The sequence below is a fragment of the Zootoca vivipara genome, chromosome 9 (genome assembly GCF_963506605.1).
Source record: "Zootoca vivipara chromosome 9, rZooViv1.1, whole genome shotgun sequence".
NCBI lineage: Eukaryota > Metazoa > Chordata > Lepidosauria > Squamata > Lacertidae > Zootoca > Zootoca vivipara.
Window position 1 is genome coordinate 17,119,129 of NC_083284.1, and position 11,554 is coordinate 17,130,682.

At 47.1% G+C, this 11,554-nt stretch overlaps 1 protein-coding gene across 1 annotated transcript; it reads left to right on the forward strand.

Moving 5' to 3' along the window:
- Window positions 1–1,398: 1,398 nt before the first annotated feature.
- LOC132592678 (uncharacterized protein K02A2.6-like) lies at window positions 1,399–3,454 on the forward strand (the record flags this gene model as incomplete). Its single annotated transcript, XM_060279133.1, has 1 exon — window positions 1,399–3,454. A coding segment is annotated over exon 1 (1,254 nt), but the record flags the coding sequence as incomplete, so codon positions are not given.
- Window positions 3,455–11,554: the final 8,100 nt, after the last annotated feature.

The window sequence follows — 11,554 nt, forward strand, 5'->3', positions numbered from 1 at the left end:
ATTGGAGAACATGCTTCGTGACCGCCTCGTCGGTGGCCTGAGGGACGAGATGTTGCAACGACGCCTCTACGCCAAAAAAGACCTCACGTTCCAGATTGCTCTGGAGGAAGCCCTGGCAACCGAAGCCGCCGAGAGGTCAACGCAAGAGGCACGACCGGCCCCGCCATCCCAACCGAGGGTCTACCACGAAGACCTCACCGACGAATCCGAATCTGACAGGGAGGAAGTACACCGAGTACAGCGGCGCACTCAAGCAGCACACACACCACAGCAGCCTCGACGAGAAGGAGGGAACTGTGCAAGCTGCGGGGAGAACCACGAGAGGAGGACCTGTCGTTTCCGCAACGCAGAGTGCAGGCAGTGCAGAAAATTGGGACACATCGCCCGGGTGTGTCGGGCTCGACTCACCCGTCGACAAGCATCAGATGACCGACCCAGGAGCCCCAGGTCACACGGCACCATGCACCAAGGCAACTCGACGGAGATCACGGACTACCAGGTATTCCAGTTGCCCCATCCCAGCACAGAGAAAATTTATATAGAGGTACAGATAGAGGGAGCCCCATGCCGCATGGAGCTGGACACGGGTTCAACTCTATCCATAATCTCGGCCCGAACATTAAGGGAACTGTGCCCTAATGGGGGTCCCAAACTAAGGCCGGCCCCATTCACCCTCCGGGACTTCCAGAAACGTAAGGTCCCTACTATGGGGGTGGGGACCTTCAGGGTGCAATATCGAGGGCGAAAGCAACAATTGGACTTGCTGGTAGTTAAGGGCCCCTACGTTAGCTTACTGGGACTGGCATGGTTTGGACCTCTGGGGCTAGCCGTTACCGGGGTGAACCGCACTAGCTTACAAGTGGACGTGGACGCCATATGCAAAGAGTTTCCAGGGGTTTTCGATGGGGCATTGGGACGATATACAGGACCCCCCATTGCCCTACAGCTGGACCCCGCTGTACGACCCATCAGGCACAAGGCCCGCCGGGTCCCGTTCGCCCTGAAACCCCGCATAGACGAGGAATTGGACCGGCTCGTGGAGCAAGGAGTGCTGGAGCCGGTGCCCAACGCCCCCTGGGAAACTCCAATTGTCACACCCGTCAAGCCTAACGGTTCGGTCCGCATCTGTGCAGACTACAAATGCACCATAAACAAGGCTCTCACGGCCCATGCATACCCAGTGCCAGTGGTCAGCCATGTCCTCGCCACCCTGGCTGGGTCAAAAATCTTTGGCAAACTGGACTTGGCCCAAGCGTATCAACAGTTGCCTGTGGACGAAGCCACAGCAGAGGCTCAGACGATTGTGACGCACAGAGGGGCATTCAGAGTTAAGCGGCTGCAATTTGGCGTTAGCGTGGCACCAGGCATATTCCAGAATCTAATGGACTCTCTCCTTAAAGGGATTCCTGGCGTCACCCCCTTCTTCGATGATGTACTGATCGCCGGGCCCACACCAGAGGAATTTGAGGACCGCCTCCGCTCCGTCCTGCACCGTTTCCAGACGGCGGGCCTCAAGGTGAAGCGGGAAAAGTGTTTACTGGGAGTGCCGCAGGTGGACTTTCTGGGATTTAAGGTGGACGCAGAAGGGGTCCATCCAACCGGTGACAAGGTACGGGCCATTTGTGAGGCCCCAGCGCCCAAGAGCAAGCCCGAACTTCAGTCATTCTTGGGACTATTGAACTTTTACCATGCCTTCCTTCCTCATAAGGCAGCGGTAGCGGAGCCCCTACACAGACTCCTAGATAAAAGGGCCCCTTGGGTGTGGGGCCAGCGACAAAGGGCCGCATTCCAGGCAGTCAAGGACTTGCTCGTCTCGAACTCGGTCTTAGCACACTTCGACGAGAGGCTGCCAGTGGTGCTGGCATGCGACGCCTCTCCCTATGGCATCGGCGCTGTCCTGGGACACCAACTCCCGGATGGAAGAGAGGTGCCGGTGGCATACTTCTCCCAGACGCTTGCTGCAGCCGAACGAAACTACTCACAGATTGACAAGGAGGGTCTGGCAATCGTGAAGGGCGTAAAAAAATTCCATGATTTCTTGTACGGGCGGCCCTTTACCATAGTGACTGACCACAAGCCGTTGCTTGGCCTGTTTGCCCCTGAGAAGCAGACCCCCCAAGTGTTGTCTCCACGTGTCCTCAGGTGGTCAATTTTCCTTGCCGGCTACCAGTATGCACTAATCCACCGCCCTGGGAAGGCGATGGGCCACGCAGACGCCCTCAGCAGGCTACCACTACCAGAAACAGGCCCCGACCCAGCGCCTGCGCAAGAGGTTATGACCCTGGAGCTGCTTCCCGACCGACCCATTCAGGCACAAGAAGTTGCGCACCATTCCACAAAAGATAGGGTCATCTCCCGGGTCCTGGACTGGGTGTGGCGAGGATGGCCCAGCAGCAGCCCCGGGCCAGAATTCGCTGGCTACACAAACCGCAAACATGAACTGTCGGCCCACAAGGGGTGCCTGTTATGGGGAAGCAGGGTTGTTGTTCCCCAGCCCCTCCGCAAAAGGGTCCTCACAGCCCTACACGAGACACACCCAGGGGTAGTGAGGATGAAGGCCCTTGCCAGGAGTTATGTGTGGTGGCCGGGGATTGACAGAGAGATAGAGGCCTGGGTCCAACACTGCCAGACCTGCCAAGAATCCCGCCCGGATCCCCCAAGGGCCCCAGTCCAGCCCTGGGAGTCCGCCCGACATCCATGGTCACGCTTGCACGTGGACTTCGCTGGCCCCTTCCAGGGAAAAACATTCTTCATAGTGGTGGATTCCTACACCAAATGGCTGGAGGTCGCACTGGTACCATCCACTTCTACGGCGGCAGCCATCCGGGTACTACGTAAGCTGTTTGCGACCCACGGGCTCCCTGACACCCTCGTCTCGGACAATGGAACCGCATTCACGTCAGAGGAGTTCCAGACCTTCACAGCGCAGAACGCCATCCGCCACATCCGCTCAGCACCATTCCACCCTGCCACCAATGGCCAAGCGGAGCGCATGGTGCGGACCACCAAGGACAGCCTCCGCCGCATGACACAAGGGGACTGGGAATACCGCCTTGCCGCATTTCTTCTAGCACAGCACAGCACCCCAAGCACAACGACGGGCCGGAGCCCAGCTGAATTACTAATGGGCCGGCGCCTTGCAACTAGACTGGACCGACTTCACCCCGACAGAGCTCAGGATGAGGTAGTGGTGGGGAAAGGCAGGAACCCCCGGACATTTGTGGCCCAGGACCCAGTGTATGCAAAGAATTTTGGGGCAGGCCCAGCATGGGTACCCACCACAGTCACCAAGGTGACCGGTCCCGTGTCGTACGAGGTACTAACGGAAGGGGGGCAATGTTGGCGCCGCCACTGCGACCAGCTACGACGACGATTCCCAGGAGGAACCCGGGAGGAGAGCGGGACAGAGGGGTCCCAAGGGGACAGCAGGGCAGTGAGGCCTGTAGAGCGAGAGGGGTGGGCAGGGGAAGCAGAAGCAGTAGGCACAGAGGGGCGCCCCGAGGCTGGAAGGACACCGGAACCAGAGCTACAACCTAGTGGTTCAGTGGCGCCAGACTAGACAGCCCTGGCACAGCCAGCAGCCTCGGAACACGAGCCAGAACCAGAACCCCTGACCAAGGAACACCCCAGGCCACAACGCACACGGAGGCGGCCAGCAGACCTTGGGGACTACGAATGCAACTTCCCGGGCAGGACTGGAACTTAGAGGGGAGGGGTGTTATGTACTGAGCTGAATCCTAGAACAATAGGATTCAGAATCAGCGGGAGCTACCCAATCCAACTCCAGGTGGAAGTGAATCCGCAACCTGATTGGTCTGCTGGAGCAGCCAATCAGGCGGCTGGCAGAAGTGAATCTGCTACCTGATTGGCCTGTAGGAGCAGCCAATCAGGCTGCAGGCAGAAGTCAATCCATAATATAATTGGCCCACAGGTGTAGCCCTGAAGTAGCCAATCACGCAAGGCCCATTGTGTAAATAATGTATATAAGCAGATGGTTTGGGGGAAAGAGCCATTCGTCTTCTCTTCTCCTCCTTGATGACTATGAGCTGAATAAAGAGCATGAAATTCACTCTTGACTCCGAGTATATTTCAGTTTCCATGTCCAATAAGTAACGAACAATAATATATGGTACCCAGAAAAGGCAAACGAACCATCATTTTCACTTCAGTGTTGCAAGACGCTGAGGCCAGAGTTGCTGTAATTGCATTTATATATCACTTCTCTATTTATCGTGGAACTCGAGGGAATGAACATAAGAAGAGCTGCGATCAACCATATGCCTGTAAGAAACCTGCAAGCATGACCTAAACACAAGAACACTCTCCCCTCCTGTGGTTTTCAGCAACTTGTATTCAGAAGCATTGCTAGAATGGCTAGCAGCCTTCAATCGCCTTCTCCATGAATTTGTCTAATCCTTTCTAAAAGCACTCAGATCGTTTCCAGGCCTTTGACCATTTTGGTTGCCCTCTTCTGGACACATTCCAGCTTGTCAGTATCCTTCTTGAACTGTGGTGCCCAGAACTGGACACAGTACTCCAGGTGAGGTCTGACCAGAGCAGAATGCAGTGGTACTATTACTTCCCTAGATCTAGATGCTATACTCCTATTGATGCAGCCCAGAATTGCATTGGCTTTTTAGCTGCTGCATCACACTGTTGACTCATGTCAAGTTTGTGGTCTACTAAGACTCCTAGATCCTTTTCACATGTACTGCTCTCAAGCCAGGTGTCACCCATCCTGTATTTGTGCCTTTCAATTTTTTTGCCCAAGTGTAGTACCACTTTCTTTAATCTGCCCTGAATTTTCCAGTATTCAGCTTCGTTGGCTCCTTTCTAAAAACCATCCAAGTCGGTGGCCATCACTGACTCTGTTCATGACATGGGAGAGGGAGAAAAACTTTTCTGTATCCACTTTCTTCACATTGTGCATAATTTTTGTAAACTTCTATCATGTCGCCACCCGATTTCCTTTTCTCTAAACTAAAAAGTTCCCTAACGCCGTAACCCGCACACACAGGTCCTGCAGTCTGTTTCTGAACCAGATCTGCTTAGTCTTAGCAAGGTAGCAGATGCCTACAGACCAGCCACACTTTGGGACCAGTTACCTTCACCCAAGCTCCTAAAGCACACTTACACCCCAAAATCCTACACAGAAAATTGTATCCTTACTGACACATCCACTGGGAAAATAGGGTGGTCACTGGAAACAGAACTGACCTGCCTGTTTTAAAACATTGCCTCACTGTAATATCATCGTGTACCCTTTTATAACTACAGTTATAAAATAAGAATGAATAATGGTTGCTGTGGGAACTGTAACCCTGATTAAGCATAATGCTGAAGGATAAGGTTCTTTAAGGTGGTCAGCTCTGAATACTCAACCCTGAATTTGCTTCATTTTTAGTTTCTCTTGGGCATCTAAATGCTGCTGTTCTTAGTCCTTGCACATGGTCTTCTATCATATGGTATATAACAAGAAGGCAATGCAGTCAATGAGGTCATTGTGATAGATCTTCCTGCTCTAAGATGTTATGGTTCTAGAAAGCATGAAAAGAACAAGCCTGCTGTGTCTGCGAGTTAGAATCATCAAATGCAGCCCCAGAAATGTGTAGATACGTTTGAGTGGAAAGAATGTATTGGGGGGGGGGACCAGTAGGATCCCTATTAGCAGAATATTGATCCTCAGGAACTCCTAGTCATCAGAGTTCACTGCAATTTCAGAATATTGTTCCATTGATGCAAAATTAAACAGTGTACATTGTGAGGAACCTTCAATTACGGAGAAAGGCAGGTCATGTGGCTTATTTCATATTACACTTGAACAGAAAGGTTGCAACTTCACCATGCTTGAATCCAAGCAACACGGCAATATTTGAAGACCAGAAAATTATTCACTCTCAGAAAAATGTTAATTTCTTTATGTATGCTACAACGGCGGCAAGAGTATTATTAGCTAAGAACTGGAAGACCCAAGAATTACCAACAGTGGATGATTGGCAAATGAAAATGATGGAGTATACGGAACTGGCTGAGATGACCGGGAGAATACGCGACCGGGGAGAAGAAGCGGCTGAAGAAGAGTGGAAAGATTTTAAAGTTTATTTTAAAAAAACATGGTAAAATTGTATATTAAGATTAAATTTAGAAGTTTATAGAAACTGCGGGTTTAAGTATTATGTTAAGTAAATTGATGTATGAGAGAATTGAAATTGCAAAGAGTTTTAAATAATGAATTGGAAATTGCTAAAGATGAATGAGAAATGAACTCGAATGAGAATGAATGAATGAATGAATGAATGAGAATGAATGAGAAATGAACTCGAGGAAGTCCCCTCTTACAATGTTAAGGGGAAAGGATTATGGTATTTGGACTTTTGTGTTTTTTCTTTGTTTTGTTATTCTTATAATGTTTTCTTTTGTTATTTTTGTTTGTATTTGTTGTGTTAAAGTGTTGTGTTTTTCTTTCTGTAAAATTAATAAAATTATTTTGTTGTTGTTTAGTCGTTTAGTCGTGTCCGACTCTTCGTGACCCCATGGACCAGAGCACGCCAGGCACTCCTGTTTTCCACTGCCTCCCGCAGTTTGGTCAAACTCATGTTCGTAGCTTCGAGAACACTGTCCAACACTGTCCAACCATCTCGTCCTCTGTCGTCCCCTTCTCCTAGTGCCCTCAATCTTTCCCAACATCAGGGTCTTTTAAAATTATTTTAAAAAGAAAAAAAGAAGAAGAAAGAAAATTATTCACTCTCCGTAGATCCAATGAGTGAAAAGGCTAGTGGGGTTGGCTACACCAAGAGAATGATGGGTCTCAGTCTCATCCATAGCTGCCAAGTTTTCCCTTTTCTCGTGAGGAAGCCTATTCAGCATAAGGGAATTTCCCTTAAAAAAAGGGAGAACTTGGCAGCTATGGTCTCATCCCATCCTACCTAGAGAGGAGTCAGGCAAATAATTTTCTCTTTATCTGAGCTTTTGGCACTTAATTTGAATGATAGTATTTTGGCCTCTTTTAGTGAGGTGGGATCAGTAAGTCGTGATCTGCTTTATCTGTTCATCTGCGATTTTATATTTTTTTAATACATATAAAAATTGGTTTTAATGTAGGTAACTTTGAGTAAGTTTGTAAGAAAAGCAACTATTAAGTATAATAAATAAATAAATCAGCCCATAATATGTTGAAGTTTCTTCCAAATCAAGTCTATTCTATTTGTCTCATTGTCAGAAAGCATCAGCTTCTCAGCACTGTTCTAAATTTATAACCTCAAGTATAGATTACCATCATTTTCAAAATTAAGCTCTGATACACATTACACTCCCTGTTTTTCCTTCTAGGACCAATTCAAAGTGATCCTTTTAACTCATAAAGTCTTAAACGATTTCCATGCCATAAAAGGGGGTGGGATAGAAAAGAAAAGGGGGGGCTGCTTTTCTCTTCTTCTTTTTTTTACATTTTCTTGTTTTGGCTGAAAAGTGATGCATTGGATTGATAGATCAAATGACACAATAAATTGCTTTCCTTCTCTTTGCCTGGCTTAATTAGTCTATTAAATATTTCAGTAAGAAAGTATCTCATATGCGGCTTTGTAACTAATTGACAGCAGACTAGAAATTCTCTTTGTAAAGCTTTCTTAAAGAGCAATAAGACTGCTGTGTTTCTTTCAATAAATGTAAGAGGCCGTTTTAAAGTTAGGAGGAGGTGGGACCTGAAATGTGGTGGGTGGCTCACGATACAAAGTTATCCCCACTGAGTTCAACAGGGCATACCATTTTGTTTGTGTGCATAGGATTTTAACCCTAATCATTAAGACGTCTTCTCTGATGCATGACAAGCCAGGTCATGTATTGGGATGTACAAGCTCCCTCTCCTCTCCTCTCTCATTTTATTTTATTCTCTCTGTAAGCTGTCATGAGACAGACTTTAAAAAGAAGAAGAAAGGAGTATAATTTTTTAAAAAATAAATAAACATGCGAGAAAACCATTTCAAAAGCTCAGCTTTCAAAGGTAAGAGAAAAGGGCTTTGGGAAACAGAGTGGCTGGGGAAACCCAGCCAGATGGGCAGGGTATAAATAATAAATTATTATTATTACCGTATTATTATTATTATTATTATTTAGAGGTCAATCTGGAATAACACACAAAAAAGGTCCATGCAACTTGTGAAAGGTACCCATTTAAATTTGGTAGGATTCACTGATGTGCCTCCAACTCATTTGCACTTGTTTTGTATAAGAGTTAGACCTCTTATCCCTCCTTTATATGTAAACAGAACAGATATTGGCTTACAATATATGTAAGAATCCCACGTGTCTTATTAGTTCCTTGGTATGAAATAGAACCTCCTTGCCCTCAAAGGAACAAACTCCATACATTTCTGAATAAATCACAGTGGAAACTATAGCTTGTGATTGTAAGGTGGCAATTCCTGAGCAACGACTCATGGAGAAATGCAACAGAAATCTTCCTTTAAGGCAGGATTATTTATTACTTATACCGTGCCCATCTAATTGGGTTGTCCAAGCCACTCTGGATGACTTCCAGCAGAATATACAAAATATACAAAAACGGAACAGAATATTGCACATTAAAAGCTTCCTGATAAAGGACCCAGGTGGCGTTGTGGGTTAAACCCACAGGGGGCTTGCTGATCAGAAGGTCGGCGGTTCGAATCCCTGCAACAGGGTGAGCTCCCATTGCTCGGTCCCAGCTCCTGCCCACCTAGCAGTTCAAAAGCACATCAAAGTGCAAGTAGATAAATAGGGACTGCTCCGGCGGGAAGGTAAACAACGTTTCCGTGTGCTGCTCTGGTTTGCCAGAAGCAGCTTTGTCATGCTGGCCACATGACCCGGAAGCTGTCTGCGGACAAACGCCGGCTCCCTCGGCCTATAGAGCGAGATGAGCGCCGCAACCCCAGAGTCGGACACGACTGGACCTGATGGTCAGGGGCCCCTTTACCTTTAAAGGGCTACCTTCAGATGTCTATGAAATGTCATAGAAATATCTACATCCTTGGCATCTGATAGGAGGGCATTCTACCGAGAAGGCCCTCTGCCTGGTTCCCTGTAACCTCACTTCTCGCAATGAGGGAACCACCAGAAGGCTTCAGAGTTTCACCTCAGTGTCTGGGCTGAACAATGGGGGTGGAGATGCTCTTTCATGTATACAGGGCAGAAGCTGTTAAGGGCTTTAAAGGTCAACAGCAACACTTTGAATTGTGCTTGGAAATGTACTAGGAGCCAATGTAGGTCTTTATCACTGCTGGCTGCTCCCAGTCACAAATCTAGCAGCTGCATTCTGGATTAACTGTAGTTTCCAAGTCACCTTCAACAGTAGCACCACGTAGAGCACATTGCAGTAGTCCAAGTGGGAAATAACCAAAGCATGTACTACTCTGGAGAGACAGTGAGCAGGCAGAAAGAGTAGCCAATGTACCAGATGGAGCTGGTAAACTGCCACCCTGGACATGGACTGTATAACACAATGCAGTAATGTAACCTAGAGGTTACTACAACTTAGATAACAAAAGTGATCAATCAAACCAAGGTAAAAGATGCACTAGAAACACCCTCATAGAAGATTTGCCTGCTCAGAGAGGGTTATTCAGTCTTACAGGGGGCTATCAAGGCTACACTAGCAGTTTTGTCACAGTGGCACACTGTTTTGGAGCCACCACTCTCTGACAAGTACCTCTCAGGTAATGCCTACTCTTGAAGGTATTCTTCAGTAATTTTAATTGCTGCTTTCAATGACTCACACAGAAACCCCCATTTAGCCGCAACAGAACCATCTCCTTACACATTAACGAGGGAAGGCAAGAATACAAACTTTAAAGGGTTTCTTGGAGGGAGGGAAAGAAAGAAAACACACACACACACACACACACACACACACACACACCACAATGAATATAAAGGGAAGGATAAAAACAAACAAGCCACAGCAAATTGAGAGCAAGTTGGCGGAAGAAGGAGAGCTAGCTGCCAACAATTAGAAGGAATATATCCAACCTCTCACCTCTACCTCACTGCTTTAAAAGCAAGACTGTTAATGAAACAGCAATAATAATGGATACTGGGAACATGAGACACAAGTCATTAACTGTATTGGGCTTTGGTGGCACCCAGTGCCAGATTTACGTATAAGCTAAACAAGCTATAGCTTAGGACCCCACTCTCTTGGGGCTCCAAAAAAATTCACTATAAAATATACTTCTTCTTAATTATATTTCAGTTCAATAATTACTTTGATAAAATACATATTTTGTCATGTGCAAATGGTTTTAAATACCTATTAGATCCATAAATTACCATATAGCATATACTGTATTCAACACAAAAACAGTGACAATTTGTTGTTGACAAAGTACAGCTGGACATATAAAGGGCCCCATTACCTTCAGTAGCTTAGGGCCCCATCAAACCTAAATCCTGCCTTGGTGGCATAGCTGCCAAGTTTTCCCTTTTCTCGCGAGGAAGCCTATTCAGCATAAGGGAAAATCCCTTAAAATAAGGGATAACTTGGCAGCTATGCTTGGTGGCACCATATGGAAACAAATATGCTGGGGGTGGGGAGCACCTGCATTAAACGTAAACAGCTTATTAGATTTGAAACAACAAAAGAGAAGGCAAATGCAAGGCAAACTTGCCTTCTAATGATAGTTATTTCAAAAGCATCCAGAGATGGGGTATGTCAAGGGAAAATGGGTTGACATGGTTCCGAGAAATGCCATTCTGGCCTCCCTAAGACTGCGAAACTCATGGTCAGGAAAGCATAAAGTACCTTTAAGTCATCCGTTGTGCTGATGATTCAACTTTGGTAGGACATAATGTGGAAGAAGCTCACTTAGGTGGTGCTGTGGGTTAAACCACAGAATCTAGGGCTTGCTGATCAGAAGGTCGGCGGTTCGAATCCCTGCAACGGGGTGAGCTCCCGTTGCTCGGTCCCAGCTCCTTCCCACCTAGCAGTTCGAAAGCACATCAAAGTACAAGTAGATAAATAGGTACCGCTCCGGCGGGAAGGTAAACAGCATTTTCGTGCACTGCTCTGGTTTGCCAGAAGCAGCTTTGTCATGCTGTCTGTGGACAAACGCCGGCTCCCTCAGCCTATAGAGCGAGATGAGCACTGCAACCCCAGAGTTGGACACAACTGGATCTGATGGTCAGGGGCCCCTTTACCTTTTATATGCAATTAATAATCCACTTGCTCAGTCAATGTCAATACATGTCTTTGTTTTTGTCTACTAAGTCTTGGGGAGTGCGATGACTCAGCATTCAGAACTCAAAGGAGCAAATGGGGAAGCAGAAAATTTCCAGCAGTTTTGACAGTATGCATTTCTGTTGCATAGATGAGAAGTGAAAAAGAACGGGAGGATTGAAGTGGTCAGAAGATGCTGCAATGTGAAGCATGGATCTCAAGAGTCCATCCAGTTTCTCCCATTCATATTATGGCTGCTTGCCTGAGCCTTCCTAGGGTATATGGGTTGCTTACTTTGCTCATATGACAGACATGTTCTCTGTTCAAATAAAGTTGAATTAACATCTATTGCATGGGGACACCCTG